The sequence below is a fragment of the Sitodiplosis mosellana genome, unplaced genomic scaffold (assembly GCF_009176505.1).
Source record: "Sitodiplosis mosellana isolate CC-2019 unplaced genomic scaffold, AAFC_SMos_1.0 Smas_scaffold_17, whole genome shotgun sequence".
Lineage (NCBI taxonomy): Eukaryota > Metazoa > Arthropoda > Insecta > Diptera > Cecidomyiidae > Sitodiplosis > Sitodiplosis mosellana.
Window position 1 is genome coordinate 1,159,781 of NW_022595259.1, and position 24,761 is coordinate 1,184,541.

The 24,761-nt window shown below is 35.0% G+C and overlaps 1 protein-coding gene across 7 annotated transcripts in view; it reads right to left on the reverse strand.

Moving 5' to 3' along the window:
* The window catches only part of LOC129568245 (zwei Ig domain protein zig-8-like), a 74,980-nt gene that overhangs the window by 23,493 nt on the left and 26,726 nt on the right, over nt 1-24,761 (reverse strand). For 6 of the 7 annotated variants that reach the window (XM_055445909.1, XM_055445907.1, XM_055445903.1 and 3 more), the window contains 2 exons: nt 18,010-18,112; nt 17,727-17,898 (listed from right to left, as the gene is read on the reverse strand). In XM_055445909.1, the coding sequence (XP_055301884.1) occupies nt 17,727-17,775 (49 nt within the window). In that variant the 5' untranslated portion in view covers nt 17,776-17,898; nt 18,010-18,112. The remainder of the gene's footprint in view (nt 1-17,726; nt 17,899-18,009; nt 18,113-24,761) is intronic. The other variant, XM_055445908.1, reaches the window with a different exon arrangement.

Here is a 24,761-nt window from a genome sequence, read left to right on the forward strand (position 1 = left end):
TTGGATGTAGAAAACTGCTAAACTACCAAAACTACAAAAACAATCAGTCAAAAAAGTGTTCGGCCACCACTTTGTTTGCAATAAATTTGATTTTGTCAGAAATCTATGACGTTTAGCTCAAAAAACCCCAACATTAATGAAGAGATCAATGAATCTTACGATAGAAACGTGTGTAGTTAAATCATTTTTTGGAAGCATATGATTTTTAAATTAAAAAAATATGGGGAAAAAAGTCTTTGTTCAAGTACTCACTCAGAAGTACTTTTACAACATGCACGACTTGTATTGGTAATTTGACAGATCACCACTATTACTATTGGTGAGCATAGTGATTTTATATGTATTGTATCGGCTCACCAATAGTAATAGTGGTGATCTGTCAACCAATATAAGTCGTGAATGTTGTAAAAGTACTTCTGTGTGAGTACAGTTGGTAGCATCAAAATATTAAATTTCGAAAACGATTGAAATTGTTAAATCAGCTCTCGGGTATTGTAAATCATGACTAAGGAGTTTCAATTTCAACGAGCATCTGACAGCTGAAACAGATTTACTGGATATCTCGCATATGAATATCAAATGTTCCATTTTAATTATCCATGTATATTCATAAAATTGAAAATGTTTATTCAGGCGAATCGCTTTCAAACGGATTTTCAATCGGATTGTAAAGTACATACACCGCTTTATTTGGTCATCGCAATTATATATGGATTATTCGTGTGTTCTTCGTTCCATGCGATGGTTATCACTGTTGTACGAAATTCTTTGCATGAAAATCGCATGTTATGCCATTGCAATAATTAAATTCACTTTTCATCATTCAGCAAAAAAAAAAGTCATACGCACACAGTGGAAGTATTCTCAGTGTGGAAACAAAATGAACATCAATCGCAAATATTTGAAGTAATTCGATGGTTTTTGACGGAAATTAATTTTCAGAAAAGCGTTTTTTATTAAATGAAAAGTATGACGCCATTTGATAAATCATCGAAGCTTATCACGATTTCTGATCGCAATGCAGGGATTGCGGTTAATAATTTGCTGGTAATTACGAATAATTTCATTTATATTTGCACATCAGATATTTGCAATGGCATACCGCTATCAGGCAAGAGCTTTGAAGTGACCGCATAGTATGTACTTTGCCAATTGCTCGTGGAATGGAAAACGGAATATTTATGGACATCAAAGAAAATCACAATTTTATATGCAAACATAAACGGAATGTAGGACCGGAAGGAACCAACTATCCGGTACTTTCGGAAACTTGAAATAATAATTTTCAATTTCATGTTAATCTTGGCAAATCCAAAAATTTTGCGCAAAACTTGAACATTCTTGGTGAAACATTATGTATGCTATTGACTACAACTGCATCTCATTCAATACAAGCTGCTACAAAGTGTGACTTTTGTCCATGTACTGTCACACACATTCCATCAGTTGGTATACTTGCTTCAATATCATTCATATTCCACAATCTGTTTTCATCCAAAATTCGGAACTTAAAATGGAAGAATCTAGCAAGTTTCGATCAAAACTTTTCTAATTTTTCTCTTTCTTTGGTCAGAATGTCAAGAATAAAAATTTTTAAATCTCACAAAATATTTGTTTTCTTTTTTTTTTTATCAACAATCAAAAAAGACTTCGACTGAAAATATATTTTCTTGGCACTTTCTTGGGAAATGAAAGTACACTTTTTTCTATACATAAGTAATCAAGTTGGATGTGTATAAATAAAGAGAAAATAAATAACTGCATTCAGCACTGAATGGAGAATAAAATCAAAATTTATTTCGAATAAAAGCAAAGCAAAGCATAATCCAAATGGTGAAAATATGTTTTCCACGAAGGACTTATGTCAATCCCATTAAATCGAATCGGTTTAGGTAACGTGAAGAAAATTGCCTGTCGAAAGCTTATTAATTGTGTACACTCTAGTTAAGCGTATGTCTGTTTTGTGATCATAATCACTTCATGGGGTTCAAAACGTATCAAATGTCATTGGCAGAGCGTCTTGCTCAATACACGATGGTTGTAATCGCATCACCTGCAAGGGGTTTCTGTATTGAAATTATTCCATTTTCTGGTCATAATAATTTAGTCGAAACAAACAGAGAGCTTGACTGACTCTTACACAAATTCATAATCAAATGGTAAATAATCGTGAGGGTACATTAGCTGCCACAGAACGCTCGTCAATATTCAATCGTATAAATTGTGTACAATGTAAAATAAACAGTGAAATTACTACCTATTCGGCATCTATTTAATGGGAATATCGATTTAGTCGGTGAAATCGCATTGAAATTCGATTCGGATGTGATTAGACATGGGAAAATGACAACAAAATCTCTCCCTGAAGCGCAATTTGCAATGGCATTAAATTGAATTCATCAAAGTGATTGCAAACATATATTTCAAAATTGAATTATTACAAACGAAATGTGATGAGGAATCAAGAAATGTTGTTGCCGCTTCAGTAAAGATGGTTTAGTGATTTCATTTTTGGATTTGTGAATTATTCGTAGGCGGCGATTTGTGAATGGAGTGAACCATTGAGCCATATATAGCGAGGGTCCTTTTTGATTTTTAATCGCTTTGCTGAAGCTTAATTTAGCACACTGTGTTTATTTGTTTGCATTGCGAAGGTCTATCTGTCTATATACCGCTTATTTAGTGGTTAGCAGCGCCGGGGCAAAATTGTACGCAAATGTCACCACATAACCAAACACGGCGTATCGTATTGTTAATTATCGGTTCCTGTAAACTCGTTGAAAAACCATAAATCGTTCTCTTTCCGTTTTCCTCTGGTCGGCAGATCTAGTACCAGTTTTGTACAGGATTGAAATCACCGACATTTCACTGTTTTTGTCATTCATTCACCGCGGTTCGCAGCCATTGTAATGCTTTGCCATCAATTCAACATTAAATAGAGCGAATATTTCACCAGTTCCGTTTCGATTCGTGTCCTCTAATGGGTCGAACACACTTAAAATTACACATTCTCATTATCACGAACACTAATTCAACCGTTGCAATGGAGCAAAGGTAAAGGATCTGTAATTTGTAATGCATATGGCGAAAGATATGACATGATGACCATGTTTCATTGGCAAATTACATGCACTCGACCTATGAAAATCACTAATGAGGCGCGGTTTCAATGTAAAACCATACCAGCGACATTCCAAACGAAGAATTCAAAATACAAAGTTATGTGCCTCAATTGTTATATGACCTGGTTGAATAACTGAATTCTGAAATGTGCTATTACGATTATTAGACTCATGCAAAATCCATTTCGTTTGTGTTTCCAATGGTAGCCACTGATCAATAAGAACCGTTCGAAATTAATCCGCAAGGCATATGAAATTCCATACTAGATTGCTATACTAATATATGCACGAAATGCAGAGTCAATGCAAATCACCTTATTCTGGTCAATCTGATTATACATCGGTGTAATTGTTTGTTAAAGTATGTTGGGAAAAGGTTTGAAAATTTCAAAAAAAATCAAAAGACGTTAAAAACAGTCAGAAAATGCCAAGATTCTTCATTTTGTACCTGCGGGATATTTTTCATGTATTAATATCCACGTATGAGCCTAAAAAGTTGTTCTTTGTATTTTTGTCCGTGTTTTGGTCCGGGTTTTCCATATCAACTCTTAAGCACGCATTAGAAATACTGAAAGACATCAAACCCAAAATTCGATCGACCGAAATATTCACGTCTAATCATGCGTCATGCGGCTCATGTTCTCTTCATGCTTCATTGTTTTGCAGAGATAGTAGAAGCGTCATGTTCATTCCGTCATGTTCTATTCATTTTTCGCCAATTAGTCGAGCGTTGTAATCCGCTCAGTGTCAAAAACTAGCCGAAAACTTAGAAAGTTTCGAAGCATTTGACTGAAAATGTATCTTGTTGGAAGTTCATCATAAGCCACTGTCAATGACGGCAAGCAACAAGCAGCTTTAAATGTATCATTTTTTTCGCCTTTTCCAAAACTACATCTTGGACATTGAGTCTGTTGTCCTTTTTTTTCTCGTAAAGTTACATATGTTCGGTATTTTTTCCCCGATGGTTCGTTTTTTTCGTCTACTATGTTCGGCAGCAATTTGTTTGCAAGTCTTAGTAGCGGATTATCTCTTATCCGTATTGAAACATCACCAATGCGAGCGACGAAGAGCGTAAAAAAGCGCACCAACTGCACACGTGTCAGACGAAAAGTTTTTTCCGAGTAGCAAACAGCATTCAGTACCCAAAAAAAATTTGCGAAACAACGCGCAACTCACCATCATCCAAGTGAGCATATGTTTTGCCATCACTCGAAAAAAAAATCAGGCACGAGCTAATGGTGGAATGGAAAAAAGTTTTATTGCTACGGATTTTTCATGGGATAGTTTCGATGGTAACAATCCGATGAAGATGCTACTGACAATCAGATCAAAGTGAACAAAAATAGACAACTTCCAAATAAATGGAGGGTGCGTCTCGCAAAATATAAAAAAGAGGATTTTTTGATGATAGTGATTGAATTCATTTTGAGGGAAAACCGTTTAGAATTGCCGCGTGCTTCTCGAAAACGGCATGTTGATTTCTCTTCGATGACGTAAATCAATAAAAATTACTTTCAAAAGGTCATTGTCTGTTAATAGCAAAGTAAAATCAGGCGATTCCATGCAAATGACATGAGTAGAGTGCCTTGCGTTTAAATTGATTTATATCACCTTTTCAGCTCTGGCTGTTGACGAATTCATGAAATGGGCTGGCGCAAATATATCTGCGTAATTGAAGAGGATTTTCAGTTGGGAAAGGTCGACCGATTGACTAATTGTTTGGGTTTCCGATGTCAAAACATCATTCAGACGAGGCCTTGTTTTGTGTTTTTTTTTTCTCGATTTCACTTTTCACATCTTCGGTACTTTTTTGTTTATATTGAACCTAGAGAAGTCCAAAATCCATTGTTATTCTGACGGTAGATAAGAGCGATAAATGGAAAATAATGCCCGCACGTTTGTCAGCATAAACTGAACTTGAAATTAAACGCTATCATGATACAACATTGTCATTTAAAATCATCCCTCTCATAATATACACGCACAACACTTGAACACTAAATTCAAACAGATTGTTTGTTCCGGCACGACATTTTTGGATCATTAACATGATTTTAAAAATGTTCACATAAACGCACACGTATTCACAATTCACATACACATCAAATTAATATTCATTAGAGGCGACAGGGCTTTGGTGCAGCATTTTTTACTTGTCATGTCATTTGACAAAAAATAAATTAACCTGCATTACATGACAAACATCTCCGTGCATGGGATTGGAGATGAAGCGAATGAGGGATACATACGTACATCTCTGCAGAGAGAGTGAGATATCAATGGATGAAACTTTGACTGAAAAGGGATGCTCGATATTCAACTATATATTCATATAAATTGTAAATGCACGAATGGATGGCAATGCAGTGACATCATGATGGCAAGCACATGATTTATTTTTTCATTGCACAAATTATATAATACATTTCGATTCAATGTGCTGCCATAATCACAGCCATCAACGGAATTCGATTGCCACCTACAGGAAGCCAAAATGCACGTACCAACGAAATGAGAGACGTCCAACTTCTACCAAATCAGCCCTATCGCATATTTGAGTTCACGCGTTGCTTTTTCGATACCGCTTTAAAATAGCGCATGCTTTTAGCTTCGCGATGATAACATTATCCGAATCGCATATCAATTATGAAAGTCATGTACAATTAAAATTCATTATATGACATCGACATTCGACAAATATTCAAGCAACGAACATCAGCTAAACTAACGAAAATCCATTTTAAAATGTACCAATGATACACGATCACTATCGCTGTTCCTCCTTTTACCTCACTGTTTCTCTTCTACACTTTCAGATGCCCTATTCCAATAACCGTCTCTATCTCTCTCTCTCTCTCTCTCTCCCTCACACACACACATACACATATACACACTATCGCCATTCATATAGGCGTTTTCCCGTTTCATTCGCTCGTTCCCAAATTTAATTTTCATCGGATTGAAAATTGGCAATTTTCCTCGATTTTTCTCCCATTTGCCATGATCCCATTCATATGACACGAGATTTTATCATTATGTGAGCAAAAAAAATTGAGCTGAAAGCGCTCCCAGTCAATAGGCAACGATGAAAGTGGTGAGTCAGATGAAAGCAAAACGCTCTTCATAAATGAGGCACAACGTTTAATAACGGATCAAACAGTCTTTCACGTAAATTGACGTAATAAAAATAATATTAATTTCTCTCTCTCTCTCTCTCTCTCTCTCTCTCTTTCGCTACCATGATGATATAGTTTAAATTTTTTTGAGTGACCTTTTTCAGTTAATTTCAGAATGGTATAACAATTTCGATACTTTTCGGTATTTTGCCAATATTGTCAACGATTTCGCTTAATTATACGAACATTACAGCAAAATCAACAATAAAATCCACAAACAATGGATTTGACAAGAAATATGAAGATGAAAATCCTCGTCTAATACCATTGATTTTATATGTAAAATAACAAAAAGAAACGACAAAAGTAACCTCTCGTAGCGGCACAGTTCAAACTAACGAAACAAACACAATTTGAACATGTCATTTTCATGTTCAGTGTTGGTTCTGTTGTTTACCGTATAGCCGGAGAGAGATGTCTACAGCTTAGTGGCGTTGAATGACATTCAACACCCATGAAGATGAACAGATTTTGTTTATATCAGTAAATTATAGTTTTTTTTATTTCGTTCAGTCAATAGTATGAATTTGAGAACAGTATGAACTTTACAGTAGTATGAACTTGAGAAGTGGATAGGACACTCGACATGCCTCAAACCGATGATTTTCTTGGTGAATTCCATATAAGAAAACAAATGAATTATCCGACAGGTAGAAAACAAATTTTAACGAAAGAAGTGCAAAAAAATGTGAAAAAAAGTTGCAAGTTCATTTAATGTTTTATTACCACACGAAAATCCCTAAAGTTGTGTTTCCGCAACAGCGACTTTTTTCTATGAACCATATCTAATCGTCGACGTACATGGTGATAATTTTGGGCTAATTTACGAGATTTTTTTTTAAATACGTAAATGCTTTCCATTCATTCATTTGATTCACTTTGAGTTATAAAATATACAAGGTTCAATGGTCAATCAAAAAAGTTGACTTTTTGTTTCATCCTTTTTTTAGCTGGTACAAAAAATGTGCTTATATGATATCGGCTAAAGTCGACCACATTATGATTATTTCATGGATAATAAATTTCACGATTGTTTATCCGTCGCTTGTTGGGCACAAAATTTAACCGGGCTATTCATTTAATCTCGTAGGTATTATTATATATTATGTTATCGTACAATTTGGTGGTGTTTATTTGTACTTCAGTTTGTATTCGAAATGTAAAGCGTTTGTTTGGTGGTCGCATTAATTCGAGATGCCTTTTGTTTGTGATTTTACCGTTTCGCCTTTTTTTACTGTGCGCGGCGGCGATATGGGTGCCTGAGCGAGAGCAAGATAGAGTGGTCGCCGGTAAATTTATGGGCAAACGATAAACATAAATGCGATATTATGCACAAAAATGAACACATTTCGCTTGCAGCAAATTGAGTGTGAATTTACTGCATAAGAAGCGACATAGCGATAGCGAGTATGGTCAAATTTTGTATGTCATCTGTGTGGCATAAAAACGCCAATTAATTGAAACGTGACCAACAATAAGGCGATTAGAGCTTGGCTCCGACATTTTCCTTCTCTTCCCTTCTTCCTCGCCGATCGGATTTGCGTGGTAAATTAAAACATATTAAATCGCTACAGACATTGAGATTGATTAATCTCCGAAGACGAAACCATTGGAGACCGGCATCTGCTGAGTGGAAAAAAAACAACTTTCTCTCGAATTATCGGTTCTTCGAAATGGATATGATTTCAGATTGCCGCATATTTGGCCGCATTGTGTCTGGCTGGCGATGATAAATGGTTTGCAGCGACTATATCCATTTCGAGCCCTTCGAATAAAACTTCATTTGACCCGATTCGAAAATTGAGCTTTTCCCAAAAACGCGAATAATTCAAAGGGTTTTTCTTGTTTTCTCTTGATTCGGTGCTACGAGAAAAAAACCATTGTTTAGCCGAACTTTTCAAGTCTTAAATTCGCGCTTGAAGTTTCAATAGTACATATGTAGAAAATGACAGAGAAGAGATTTCAGGCAAGAAGAGATGCGCTGTCACATCACTGGGTATCTGGAGTGGTGTCTGTCTCGTCTCCAACTACTTTTCGCCGCAGCACTATTGCAATGCAAAATGACTAATGGTTGAGGGTTTATGTGGGATTTTTTGCTCTATATGCCCGTGTGTATGCATAAATCATCAGCATCATATCTCATGACCTGAGCGCTGTTTTGTGTGTATTCGACTCACTGTGTTTGTTTGTGTGTATGTGTTTCGCCTCATTAATTTGTCTACTTGACGGGCAAGGCGAACAGAACGAACTTTGCTCATCAAATAAATGGGGCTCGGCACCAAAAAGGTCAAAATCGCTCATTTAACCGGTTCATTTGAGCCATTGCCAATTTCACACAAAATGATAAATCTCGCGCTTTTGTCTTGGGAAAATATCACATTCTTTTCATCATTCAGATTCAAATCCATCATATTGTTTGTCGGTATCTCTTTGTGATGCACGCGTTGCTGATGATAGCTTTGATGCTCAAAATTTCGGTCTCGTTTAACCTTGGAGTTTGTGAAGCAGAAAAATTAATAAGAGAGAAAATTGAGTTTTGACTGATTGCAGAGAAAAAAACGGTCGTTTCAATGCGATAAATTCGATTCACGAAAAAAAAAATGAAATGCTTTTGATCAGCATCGGTCATGTTTTTGTCATTCCTATTGGAAAATAAAATGATGCCAAAAAAATCAAAATGGTTTGATCAAAATGGTCAAATGTAGCATTTATTATCTATGTTCACTAAAACTGTTTGTTCCAGTTTTAATTTCCGATATGTGAAATCCGATTCTCCGAATGAAACCGACAGTTCATTGTAAAAACTTTACATTCCATCCAGACAATGGTCAGTGAAAGTGGTTTGACAAATAATATCTACCGCATGCGAAAATGAATTTCCCAAGAAAATTCATTTATTTTCGAAAACTTCAAACCAAATCACAAATGAATTCTCGAAAAAAATATGTTTACGTTTTATCATGAAATCCGCAAATAACATTTTTCGTTCAACTATTTTTCAGAATGCTCCGGAGACTGATAAAATGATGCTGTGATAAGTATGAGAAAAATTAAAACATTGAAATTTTGTTCGCAATATACTATAGTAGTCGAAAAAAGATTTAATTTTTGCAAGTGGAAAAAAATGGAAGAGTGTCGGAACTTCATTAGTGTCATTGCTCGTTTTCTATCTCTCTGTCATAGATTAATTAACCACTTTCAAACTGGCAAACTCAATAAAGTTCGGCAGTATTGTCTCCTTTTCACTTTCGATTTACTTTGGCCCTATGGCAGAATTTTTTTCTACCGTTCACAACCCATGAAGTGAACAAAAATCCTGTGGTTTTCCTCATTTTACAGTGGAATTGGACAGCTTTTGGTTCGGGCGCTCTTCGGTTTCAGTGAATGTGTTTGTGTGTACTATTTGTATGTGCAGAAAAAATGCTTGGAGCGAATAGACAGATTCTTGGTTAGCAAAAACCCACACATTTGCACACATCACTCGCCACACTTCTTGCCCCTCATCATTCGCATGCGAATAATAATTTCAAAGTAGGGCAGAATAGCTTTATGCTAGATTTTTGGTTGGTTGGTTGGTTGGTTGGATGTTCTTCTTTCTTCTCGCTCTCTCTCTCTCTCTCTCTCTCTCTCTCTCTCTCTCTTTTTCACAATCTCACTCGCTGTTGCTTTTTATCAGCAACAGTTTTCGGAAGTGATTCTTTTGTCCTCATAAAATATTTATTACATTCCACAATCACGGTGGGTCGTTTTTCTTCACATGTTGGATGTTTATGTTTACAGTGATTGCGAGCGCAGTAATATATTATCAAGTATCAGGTGTTGGCCTGATGTGTTACAAATGGAACGAGTGTAAAAATTGCAATGCATCGATTCGACCCAAGATGCACAAAAGCTACTCATGATCTATCATGATATTTGGTTGTAAATTGAGTTTCGTGAATTCTGAATCCACGATATATGACACAAATTTCAGATACATCCAACTTAAACATAAAAACACTAACTGAGTTGAAATTGAATAGGCCTTGAATTTCTTTGTACATCTTCACAAATTGCCGATAAAGCTTGCAACGATTTCAATGAATTTTCATTATTTGATGCAACGTGACAACGTTCAATAATTACACAATTGAGAAAGAGAGAGATAAAAAAGAGAAGAAATACGAAAAATGTATGCATAAAGAAAATTTGGAAAGAAAAAAGAAAGAAAAAAGAAAGAAAGAAATAAGATGAGAAGAATTAAGGAAACAAAGATGATTGATTTATAGCAATTAGTGTACTTCAATTGATTATTATACCATTAATTTTGAATAGACGAGTAAGGATAGGATCGAATCGGATCGAATCGGACCGAACCGAATAGCTTGAATATTCCACAGTGGAGATTCGGTTGAAATTTACGTTCAGAGCACCCTCAATATTTAATCGAATAGCAAATCTTCGCCCCACTAACTTGATGGACAATTACTTGAAGCTCTTCACAAAATACCGACTACTGCTTGATTATTAGGTTATCAAGTTGCTTTATTAAAGCTGAAATGGTTTCGTTCGTGAAGATGCACTTCATTCTTCATAATGTATGCAGCATGCACTGATTCAGAAGAGGATTGAGCGAAAAGGGTCATGAAAAATACCGTCTACCGTGTACTGTCTACTGTATTCTGTGTATTGTGGACCCATGCTTAATCTGTATTGAAAGGGTGAAATTATTCTGTTATCCATACAAAGTGCATTAGTGTGTGATTTTTTTTATCATCATGAAATTAATCTCAGTTTTGTTGGATAATTCATTATAATATGATTTAAATTTTCATGTTTTCCTTTTTCAATTTGCCTTTTTCTTCTTATTGTAATGGAATTTCTGATTCGAATTTACGTTCAGGTCTGAGTCTTTCAATTAGGTGGAAGCTTCATAGTTAATTTGGAATAATAATGGTGTCACTGCTTGTGTAAAATTATTGAAAAGAAACTAAAGACAATTAATGGATAAAAAGGAAAAGAATTTGTTTATCTTTTTGATTTTGGTTTCATGTGGTTATCAATTGTTGCGACGAAAAGAAATATGAGTAAATTTATAATCTATAAATCGATTATATTGAGTTAAAAAAGTTACATTCCTCTAAACGTTTAGGCGGACTGTTACCTTTTGGTAAAATTCCATTTTTTAAAATTTCAAATGTCAAAAAACACTGTAAAAACGAACTTGAGATAATAATTTCAATTTGAAATAACTTTTTGTTTAAATTAGCCGTATTTTGCAGTAATGCAGTTGATTGTTTATATAAGAAATTCATCTTTTGAACAAGTTGGTAGCTCATGCAGTTGCAAATTGCAAGTAAACAAAATCATCAATTATCGCAAAGTTCATGAATAAATTTAACGTTCTTTTGAGTGGGATTTGTTTTCATTGTGCATGCATCATCTACCTCAATTTGTTCGTTATTAAAGCCGACTAGCTAAATAAGCCATTCTTGCTACACTTTAAGTGGATAGCTAAAGGGTGTTTCAACAAGGCCGCATTGATTTTTTCAGGGGGATTGAAGATTGAATGCAGTTGAGCTGCACAAAGATAGAAATGTCATGTCATATGGAGGCGCTATTTTTATATTTGCTTGGAGCGACTGGAGCGGTCGTACATTTCACATTCATTTTTTTTTCTAAAATAATATTATTATAACAAATTAATTTTTTTCAAGTGAAAAGAAAAAATGTCGACCAGTTTTCTAACACAACGAATTTTTTCTTTCACTGAATCCACCAACTCACCAAAACGAAGTATGAGGTTAATATCGGCTCGCCAGCAACTAGAATCTGACATTCATTTGTTGAACCGTACATTTCAAAAGTTGTAAATGTTACTACAGTAACTAATTTTGACCATTTTTCCTCATTTTCCACGAAATTTACCCATTTCAACCCATTTTCTGAAACATATTGTAGCTTTGAGAGTACAGAATTGCTTCTGCGTGATCGTCTAAACAAATAACTTCTTGAATAAATAGGTAAAAAACCAATAATTACCGGAGTAATGGTGTAAAAACTAAGTATCATCAAGAAATTCGTTCTTCCTGAAATGTGGGAACGCCTATAGTCATTAACTCCCGGCAGAAGCACCTTTACCCAAAACCATGGCCCATTATGAACTCAGAACGGCCTAAACTATCGCCTGGCACTTATTTGGCTGATGTACCAGATTAATAAAACACGCGTCGGACGAAACCTATTGTGGTCAACAAATTTTCGAAAAAATCGTATTTTTCAATTTTTCTTTTCTTCAAGTTTTTATTTATTGAAAAACTTTTTGCGTCCTTTTTGAAACACCCTTTACATTCAAATTACAAGAGAAAGGTAACTTGAAGACGTTCATTTGCACATGAACAGAGTGCAAGAGCATACAAATGGGTTTCAATGCACCACCTGATTAAATGTACTTGTACAGTCGAATGCAGTTGCAGGTATAAACTGAACGAAAAATCAATATAAATCTCAGTTGGGCATAGCTGAAGCGCCATGTAGCTACGGGTTTTATTGATTTTACGCCATAAATTACAATGCAATTATAATGCTGAAGCGTAAATTTCCTGCCCAGACTCAATTATGAAACAAAAGCCATTGCCGTGCGTTTCAATCATCGTGAGTAGTAAATGTAACAATTTTTACCGTGTGTCAACTAATGTGCCCAAAATGGACGAGAAAGGGAGATCATTGTTATCGAGGTAGAATGGAAGCGAGCATTTAACAATGCAGCATGTGAAGATGGTTGATGATAGCGCCAATGCTGATGATAATGTGATACACTGAGGGAAATGCGTCAAGTGTACGTATATTCAATTATTTGCTTGTACGAGCATGCAAGTCCATTAGTATTTTAACATAAAATTCCTGCTCTTCCGGCAAATTCATTTTTTTCATTCTGCACCGTCTTCCTCTGCTCGGGAGTCAGGCTCCGCTTGATGTGCATCATTATCATCATTGTCACTATCCGGTTGTGAGATGTAGTTTTTATTTGGCTTCTGTTGCTGTTGCTGTTGCTGTTGCTGTTGCTGTTGCTGTTGCTGCTTCCTTCCCTTGCCGATGTATTTTACATTCACAGGATATCATAGCACACGATCACCATTTACCAAACATACGTTTTTGGATGGTTCAGCATCTTAGCATTTCGTATGCAGCGGATATATCACAGCATATCGACGATGCAAGTCACTGTATAAGAGAGCGCAGTGTTTGTGTGTAATCGATGTAGCTGTACACATCAACGTACGCCGCTTATACAGTAACTTGTGTCGTCGATATGCTGGGATATATCCGCTGCATACGAAATGATGAAATGCTGAACCATCCAAAAACGTATGTTTGCCATTTACTTTATCGTTCAGATTTTTTTTCTGACTTTTTGTAACGGCGGCAGAAAAATTCGACGAGAAAAATGTGTTGAATTACAAAGCGCACAGAAAATAACTGATTTCAAGTGGTTTCGCTACCGTTTCGGAATTCGGTACTACTACTGAATTTTGTTGACAACTGAATACATAGCAAACGCACTCAAATTACAATGCACGGAAAATTGAATGGCTGCAACACCGACACACCCAAGGGAATGCAGTGTTTTTTTCTCATTCCTCTTCAAAACAAACAGCAACAATTTTAATTTGTTGTCAAATGTGTAGATGGGGCCAACATTGCAATAGAATGTTGTTCTGGCAGAACGGCTTCAAAGGAAATTCATTAGCGTCAATGGATTCAACATACCTCATTCATAGTTATTGCAACATCTGTGCCACAACATATCAAATGTCACACTGTTTTTCAAATCACTGATTTCCACGCATCAACGCAATCAAGAGCAAAAACACTCGATGCACTTCCTTTCATTTTACAATTCGTCCCAATCCCTTCGCTCAGTTCAAATCAATATCCAAAAGCACTTTGACTGTGTTATTATTTGCTTAATGGATTGAATCCTCATATGTTTATCCAAGCACATTCATTCGAAAGAACGTGCTTTATTTCTACTCTATTAATTTTTTTCATTTCGCTTCACTCTTTTGATCAAGTTTTTTTACAACTGTATGCAATTGTAATACTCTTGTGAATTAAAAATATTACGTTGTAAATTATAAATGATGTCAACGTCATTGTTGTAAAAATATTCAAATATTCGTAGAACTCACATTCAATCAAACTAACGAGATTCACAAAAACATAACATTTTTGACATTTTCGGTTGAAATTTTAATGAAAATTAAAAGAATTACATTGGTAATCCCGGACTTTTCCGTACCGTTGGCCCACGTTGTCCGTAGGTACTTTTGGTTATTTTTTGTGAATTTTCTTTAAATAAAGGCAGTGAAAATATAATAATGAAAATAAAGTGAAAAATCGGTCACTTTAACTAAAACTTCGACAATTTTGTATGAGAGGTACCCGAAAACCGATTCTTATTGGCTTTAAACTTTCTGAGGTTTCATTTTTTGGAGAAAAAATAAGATTCTGAAAGTTTCATGTTGATCGCATTTGCAGAAGTTTGGTTTTTGGCCCTCAATTTTTTCCAAGAAAATGTCGGCCGAAATTGAGGACAAAAAGTCAAACTTCTGCAGATGCGATCAACATGAAATTTTTAGAATCTTATTTTTTCTCCAAAAAATGAAACCTCAGAAAGTTTGAAGCCAATCAGAATCGATTAACGGGTACCTCCCATACAAAATTGTCCAAAAATCGGTAATTTTAGTCAAAATTTCAAAAATTTGTATGGGAGGTACCCGTAAATCGATTCCGATTGGTTTCAAACTTTCAGAATCTTATTTTTCTTCCACAAAATGAATTCCCAGAAAGTTTGAAGCCAATCGGAGTCGATTTACAGGTACCTCCCATACAAAAGTGTCAATTTTTTGAGGTTTTTCTTAGGGCAAGTACCCCAGGATCAAATAGAAAATGGCTCATCTTCGAACTTAAACTAAGTTTTTCGAATACAAAATTTTTGGCATTTCCAGATTTTGATTATCTCAATTATTTTTTGAGTTATCGTGTTTACAAACGGCACACGAACGGAAAAGTGTCTCAAAAAGTGGTTTTCTACGCGTTTCATGAGTTTTCATGATGATCTAAGCTAATTTTGCGAAAAAAGTTTTCGGGACCAATTCCTATACTTTCCCTTGACACGTTGTGTACGGAAAAGTAATTAATTTATTTTTCCAGATAAAAACAGTACCTGAAAACGTATTTCAATTAGATGAATCAACATTACCTTCGTTTTGTGGCACAATCAAAACAAACGCTCAAACCACATTTTAGATTTACACACTATAGTATAGGTTATAACCTAACAAAACTGTATAGTTTTAAACAAAGGTTTGATTTGAACTACAAACGGATTGTAATAATTGTGGATTAGTTGAATAATATGCATTGAATGCAACCCGTATGCACGCAATTTGCAATAACATGAATTATTGCACTTTTTTTTCTAAATAAAACAGTCCCGATAAATATTTCTGAAACATATGAAGTAGCCCAAGTGATATTTTCGAAGAAATTCGCTGATTTGCATTGAATTTGTTTCTTTTATCGCGTAAAATGATGATCAAATTTCATAGTCATTGAAAGATGAAGTTTATGTGTTTAGTGTGATCCCGATATCTCAACAGTTACTGATTTTTTTTTCTTCAATATCACAATGGGTATCATATCGTTTCATGTAATGCGTGTATAAAACAAACCAGATGCTATCTGAAATAATTATTATATGCTTTAAATGAAAAAGGCATCAATTTTCGTGTCATACCTGCCCTCGATTCAAATTTCAGTCAATATTGGGTGTTTTTTATAGATGATAGTCAAAAATATTTTCACTCGGGAATTTGATTCGCATTTCAATTGAAATTTCGAGTATTATCCTTTGTGAAGCGTGATTATCAAAGGTTTTCTGTTGTTATTCCATTTCGACATATACTGCAAATCCATTAAAACAACGCAACGCATACTCATCAGCAGCTGATATCAGCCGCTAACGTTAGTTAGTGTTGCTAACGTCAGCTCAAAACACGCCCTGAAATACATTGATGTCAGCGTATGAACTTTTTTCTAAAAATTTACGAACAAAGCATGAGAATAAAGCGTGGCGCCACCATCTTTCCCAAATATATAATTGAAGTCAATGGAATACATAAGAGTCCAAAAGCACGGCAACAGATGGCGCCTCTACGAATCCCATACGCAACCTATTTCCCAAATGAGTCTAGATTGTAATTTCCATTCCATTGATTTTAAAATCTTTTATTGGTGTTTCTCATTTTTATCACCATCATTGTCTTATCTCCGTTACTTAAAGTTTTGACATTTTCTGAATGACTGGACTGAAAATCAAAAAATAATCACACTTTGGTCAGTAAATTTCCCATAGCGGTGCACTGCCCATACAAACGTACCGGGGCGCGTAGTGCTCTACGTCATGTAGTTTGCATAACGTAGTTAGGGCGCGTAGTATTATCGTTGCACCTCTATGAAATTTACATTCAATCACAGTAACTTAAAATATTCACGATCAATGAAAAATCCATTTGGATCGTGCGCTTTGCTTCACATTAACTTAACTGAGATTTATATAATTTAAATATGAATTTCACTGTCCCACTGTCGCATATATTTCGTTCTTCTGTGTTTTTTCTTCTCTGCTCTGTGTGTATGTATGTCAGAGTTCGGTTGGTGAGATTTAGTTTTGCGGTTGGCACGTAACATAATGAAGGACAACATCAGAATTTTAATGGATGCAATCTTTTAATCTCGCGCGTGAAAATCGTTTCCAGCAAACAATTGTTCCGTCTCTCAAGAGTGAAGTGAATTTACTGGTGAAATAAACCGTAGATGAGTTTAAGGAAAACTTTGCGTAGCCGCAAATTTTTTGTTACCATATATGTGCATTGAATGAGTGCACAATGTTTCCACGAGCTTTGCGTTGTAATCGTTGAATTTTTCAGGATTTTCGTTGTCTCATTTAGATAAAGTAACAAAAAATGTGGAAACATAACAATGTACGATGTTCTAAAAACGGAGACAAAAACAAGCTTGTAACTTGAATGAAGAAAATTGTACAATCGTCTGAGGCAAAAAATATGACTTTTTTCCAACTCGAGTGTAACTGTAGCAAAAAAAGATCCATTCAATTTTGACCAGTTCCCTGAAAATAGCTTCTTTTCCACAATTTCTGTGTAGCAATGCTGAATCATCTTCCCAAGATAAAAAAAAGTCAAATAAAAACGTTGATTTTCTAAATAGCACAAAAATTCAATGTGCATTGAATGTTTGTGTCTGTGTGTTTGAATGGAGAGTATTTAGTGGATAACTAACGATGGGTCATCAACAACAAATAAAGTGGTCACTCACGGGAAAACTGGAATCCCGCAAAAAAAAATCGAATAGAATCATTACTTACCACTAAATGTGTAGAGAATCGATGTAAAAATAATAAAGTGTTGTATCATGATGACGATGCTTTTGCCTTTCACTCTGTATCTGTTGCCTTGGAGTCACACAATGTGTTTATATAAATACTTTTTGCTTAGATTTCGTCGTCACTGTTTTTCTTCTTCTGCCGTGCGCTGAATCTGCAGAAAAAAATGAAAAGAATTGCATTAGTTTGAGTGACCCTTGAGCTTTCTTATGGAAATTCACCCTAGTTTTATTCACAGGTTTTTATCTACTCAATCGGAACTTACTTTTTATCGGCAGTCGCTATCTAATGACTTCTCGAAATGGTTCTCTTTCGAACTACCCCCACAACCGAAATCGACTTGATGAATAATAAATCCCACGATGTGTCTGCAGAAAACAACATAAAACTTTCATTACCATTGCTAAATTCTTTGTTTGTTGCGCAATATGAAAATAGACCGTCGTTGAAAAAGATTTTTCGAATAATGATGAATACTCGATAGTTTTTTCAACGCAATATTTAGAATAATTTATGTGAAGTTAGAAATCATTGTTATATGTACAATTTAGAATATGGTCAAACAAAAGGAAAAATTAAGAGAAGTGTAAAGAAAAATAATTTTTCTTCAAGAAAATGATGGAAAATTATATTTTTATCAATAGAACTGTGTTAAAAGTTGTTCAAATTTTTGCACATGAACCGAAATATATTTATTACTGTTTTAATTTTGTTTTCAAAAAATTACGTTCCAAGAAAGAATGTGAATTACTTTTGATCAACAGGAAATATGCAATCGATGACAGTTCAGGGGATCAGTTCTAGAGTATAGACCATTAAGAGTTTATTTTTTTAATATTTATTTAAATTTGGTTTCGCTTGCTTCACTTATTTCATTTTGAATTGTCGGTAATTTTCTGTTTGTTATCGAAAATATACTTTTTCAACAAAAACATAGAAAGTTTGAGCGAAAGAAAAGCCATTTAATAAATAAAAATGTGGAACATCCACTTTGTTAATCAATGATAAATATTTCATAAGTATTTTTTGTGACATTCAATTAAAATAGCTGTTTGAAGCCATGGCTGTAAGCGTGGGTAATTTTCCTTGAATTCATATGAGCATATCAACAAACTTGCATGGAAATCATGTAATTTGAATATATGAAATGGATACTTTGGCCTCATTTCTTCACCGGCACACACGTATTTCAGAGTAAACATTGAAAACTCGACAGTTAATAGGATTTGTCATTGACGTGATTCCATCAATTATGACAATTACGCCGGCAATTGCAATTACGAGGAAGCGGCGTTCAAAGCCGAGAAGAGTTGCTATTACAAATTCAATTTTGCTTTTGAAGGCGCAAGTATCCAATCAATGTATATGGAGAAGAAAAATTTATTAAAGTCAAAAATAATTTTATCGATAAGTGAAGCAAAGACGGAAACCCATTCGCTCTCAGATGCAAGGAGCACACAGTACATATATACACACACAAACGCTAACATCGTTAAGCTCCTCATCAATTAATTAAATTGTGACGCTTCGCTCCGATAATGTCGTACTTCACTCATTCTGGTTCTTATCTCGTTCGCGTTTAACGACGCAATCGAATCAAATTAAATTGGCAATTTCAAGCTATCGCTTTCATTTTGAAACAAAAAAGACAAGCACACGCAAAAAGGAAATCGATGCTTTGATCTAAAGGGAGAATCGATTTTATTTTGCTTGAAGAGTTGCAGCCATCGAAAAAGAAGTTAAAGGACATTTCAACCCAAACGCTATCACAGTTTTGATGACATCTACAAAGTCGCTTCAATGAGCTTCCACTTAAATCAACCTAATTATGATTCGTTAACGCATTACTTTCACTACAATCCAACTCAAGCGCTTGAATTGATTGAATTACAACACTTTCGTTAGTTGAAGTCATACGACAATGATAATTGATGGGTGCATAAGTTTCATGGACATATAAATGAAGGCCTGAAAAATGTCCATTTCCATAGATAGAAATTCAAATGTTTGAACTACTAAAATCCAAATCAAGAGAGAACTTTCAATAAAAATCCATGTAAATTGCGTTATTTATTGATACTGAATTTCAAAGAATGTTCGTCTTGAATGTTCGTCATGACTCATGAATGTTAGTTTGCAATTCGCATGTCGAAACACAATTCATCTCGTAATTGTAATTCAAAATGGACGACAAACGACGTTTTACGAGCTAGAATTTGTATTGTAATTATTCACCGAAATAAATTTATGATTGCAAATTGAAATGCTTATTGAAAGGCAGGCAACCAAACTCTAACTTGTGCACTGTCATAGAGAAATAGTATTTGACCAAAGTCTGTTGATAAAATAAATGCAAACAAGAGTTTGAACTTTCCGTTATGGTTTCATCGAGATATGAGTAGTTTGGAGCGAAAATGTAATACAGAAAAGTTGAGCGGGAAAATATCAAATGAAAAGAGATAGTTATATAGTTCACTATAGTTTACTATTCAGTATACTATACAGCTATCCCCTTTCCGCTCATTCATCATTGACATTTTTCCGCGGATCTTTTCTGTATTACATTTTTGCTCCAAACTACTCAATGGTACAATCCCTCCACTGAAATGTTAATGTTCAAACTGCAGTTTTACCACTTCAACCTAACGTCCACCGAAAAACTCAACTCCGACAACTGTTTCGTAATAAACTTCCATGATGAATTCCATACGCATGCATTATTAATGTGGTTGAGAATGTGTATAACGGCCAATTCATTTGGTGAAACAAACGACTGAACTAGTTTTTGGGACTCTGATGCATTCAACACGGAACCGGGCTTTTTCATTTAAATTGTCTTGAAATGACAATGAAAATGGAAACTTGCTGATGAAATCAATTTTGACATTCATATTCTATCCGATTAAAATAGTTTCTATTCACTGTGCGGAATGAATGGCAGATTTTCGAATGGAAGTTCGAAAAGTGTACAAGATTTAGTATGCAACGAAAGCATGTGCGAGATATGTGTGGACTTGAAACGACAAATATACCTGGTAAAATTTATAAAAACATATCAAAAAATTATTCGCAAAATGCGGAAACATTTTGATGATAGAAACACAATTTAACTATTTTAACATGCATTTGTTCATGAAATTCAAAAGAAAATGTCATATTCCCAGGAAATCAACTTGCCGAAAGTTTACCGATTGTAAAAAATCACAAATAAAGAATTATGTGAGAAGAAATTTGAGTCGTTGCGATTCCACATAAAGCATATTTGGCACGATTTACAATCACTTGAAAGCTTAACTCTTTTGGTTTCCGGTTGCTATGGCAAATATATTTGGAGTGAATCGAAATTCTCGAATAAAATGAACCATATATGTTGAATATGAATAAAGTTGACAGTTCATAGTTGCACGTATGAAACGATTGACTCATTGAAATGGTTCACTTTGACATTTCTACATTCGCATGTTTAGCTATAAGTAATTCAATAAAGAGCATTCATTCTTGTCATAGCATTCAATTCACTCGCATCTTTTCATTACCGATACACCACAATATACGAGGATACAATTGCTTGAAAAATAAAAGAATAACAATAAAAGAATAACAATAAAAATCGAGACAAAAAAGAGAATAAAAACATGAAAAATGGAGAAACAAAGCGAAAAATGGTGAAAACAACATGATGTGAAAAACAAGAATTCACAAATACAACAAAAACGAATAAAAGTAGAAGCAAACGTCCGGAAAAAGCTCGTTCCCATAATTCCATATACGTGAATCTCTTTAAAAACGATATTCCATTAGAACGTCATTCGGAGCGTATGTTTCGCTTTAGAAATATTATCTTTCTCTCTCTCTCTCTCTCTCTCTCTCTCTCTCTCTCTCTCTCTCTCTCTCTCTCTTACACACACGCACATACCGATTCGGGTTGTAAAATGAAATTGTCTAAAACATGTATAGTATAATATAAAATGCAATGTTGAAGCCGTTGCACTTGAGTTAATCGGTAACAAATGTGTTGCAATTTTGCTCATAAATTAAGACAGAACAAGTGTTTTATGATCGGTGTATTTATGTTTTTATTCAGTTGTAAAAGCGGAAAGCTTACTTGGAACAGGAGACAGAGGTAGCTGGGTGGGTGGTTGGTTAACGATGGATAGCGAATTATTTGGTCGTTAGTCAATTGAAGCGCTGCGAGTTAGTACATTAAGACTAGTTGGAGGTGGATCGAGTAAAGTGCATAAATAAAGCGGTAGTTTTGGTGCCTGGGTGCGCATCGTAAACAATGCCGTATGTGACATAAATGGTTGGGCACCAGCAGTTCGGTCATCATAAATGCTGAATTTATGAACGGTGCAAGTGTTGTTCACATGCCATCAAGTTGACACAAGAGTGCAGAAGGTAGTGAACCGTGGAAAAATCGGATCTCAATCTCCCTCTCGCTTTCCCGTTTTCGGCACTTTTTTACGTTGGCCCAGTTCCGCTTCATATCATGTTGACATTGATGATGACACCAGCGAAGCCAGTCGCATGAATTATGGCCAAAACAAATATGTCATCATTCGAATAGTTTCAAATTTCCTCGCTAGTATCGCGAATTTATGGACAAGACCGAAAAAAGTAAAGTGGGAAAAAAGAGGAATTTTGCGGAAAGAGAAAAAAAGTATATAAAAATTTCGTCTGAATTTTCGGTGTGAACGATAATCAATCTTTGTTTAACGTGACTGACTGGCTTGTAATCAAGCAACGGACATAGCATCTGCATGCTAGCTATAATAATTGATTTGATTTTTTTTGTTCACTTGCCTCCTCCTTAAGTTGAGACTTGACATCAAAAATGAATTGAAAGTGAGCTGAAGCGAGTCCGAAATTGTGTACATAGCAGCAGCTCAAATGGCTTTTGCGCCACCATCAAAAAACCAATCAATCATCATTTCACTCGTCACACCAATACACATTCATTTCCGGATTTTTTTCATTCACTTTCATCAGCTGTTAAATGCTTATGCGAATGGCCAAACAAGCGAGTGGGTGAGAACGTTTGACGCACACCATCTGCACCATAATACTACATCATCGTGTCCGAAATAATAATTCGTAAATAAGCATCCAGCGTCCGAATGCAACTCCATGGGAAAATAATTATGTTTTGTGTGCGCAAACACATGTTCATGGACACTTTTTCGCGCACGCAAACACATACAGATCATAGTGCGTACTGCGATAAAAGCCTATATAAACAATGTTATTATATTTTACGATATTTGACTCGATGTCAATGACGATGTGGCAGCGCCACCTATAGAGATTCCTTATTAAAATAAGTGGAACTATTGAGTGCATGCACCATATCGCACGTAAATTTTCAATATGGCAGCGCCCATCGAATTGAAAAGTTAACCGATTTCGTAGTCACAAATTATCGCTGTACGTCATAGTGCGACGCATTAATTGGTCCAGCATCACCGTTAACGAATCGCCAAATTTTTTTGCGGACAGGAAGTGAACATGACGTGGTATTTCCGGAAAATATATATAAAATGAATGATTTTATCGAAAACCATCATTAGAGTGTAGTTTCAAACTGATTTTTGATTCTGTTTACTTCGAATTTATTTCAAATTTCTTCAAAAATGCTTGGTTTTCTTTGATTTTATTTTGACGTCAATTCTCTGTTTATTAGATTCACTTATTTTAAACCAATCAAAATTCATAAATATATTGCCGGAATACCGAAAGACAGCCAATGACATCTCTAAAGCAACTTATTGAATCATCGAATATTTCGAGCAACTTTTTTCAATCGTATGTGGCTTGAGTTGAATATAATCAACTTTACGGCGACACTAGAAGCTTCTCTGCACACACATCGTAGAAGAGAGTACAAAAATGATAGTATTTTGGCAAATGCATCGAGTAACCATTGCGAAACATCAATACGTTTTGGCTTACGCGTAGTACCGGCCCACAGAGAAGCTGTTAGCGTCGCCGTAAAGTTAGTTATATTCTAGTAAAGCCATACACGTCTGAAAAAAGTTGCCGAAAGATACAATGATTCAATGAGTTAGAATTGAGATGGCATTGACTGCTATGTGTCAAATGACTTACATTTGAAATGTATTGTGGCACTTTCCCTATGTCAAAATTAAACTAGAACCAACATTCCAATTTTCGATAATATGAAAGAACCATACTCTGATTCTAGTTAATGTCATAAAAGTCAATATGAAACAGGATAAAATCTTAATACGAAAAGTCACTTGGTTGTCGAAAGGTCATGAATGCCCAAATAAAAGTAAGTACTTGACTTGAGTTCATGTTGTGCAAATCTGGCTAAAATTAATGTGGATAGTGCAGCAAATGGTCATCCATGCAAACTTGAGTAAAACTTTTCTGAGTCCAAGCTTTAATTGGGAAAGTGTGCTTAAACAAAAGTTCATAATATTGTAGCAAACACACCATGTACAATGTACATTGTACAGCTTCACGGAAACTAGCCGCACATGAATATTATTTCTCTCTCTCTCTCTCTCTCTCTCTCTCTCTCTCTCTCTCTCTCTTTCGCAACTTGTACAATAAAAGTGAATTTGTTTTTAAACAAAACCTCATCGTAAAGAGAGATAGATAGATAGATAGAGTGAGATTATACACATGTATTGTGCAAGCGCTTTTGAATCTAAGTTTCGATTATTCACCTAGCTCTTTTATTACAATTTTAAAAGTTTTTTTTATCTCGTTATGTGATGAATCTATCAAAAATTCATTCAATTCTGGTGAATTTTGTCAATTTTCCACGAAAAATTTACCACAACAATCTTTATGAAACTCTCTTCTGCTTAAGTCCTTTCAAAACACATCGTTGATATGAAACAGATCCTTCGACAAAGCCATATGCTTACCACCATACTTATTACCCGAAAAAACCATCAACTACTGTCTTGAATGTAACTTCAACTAGGTTTTAACGATGGCAAGAGAGAGAGAGAGAGAGAGAGAGAGAGAGAGAGAGAGAGAGAGAGA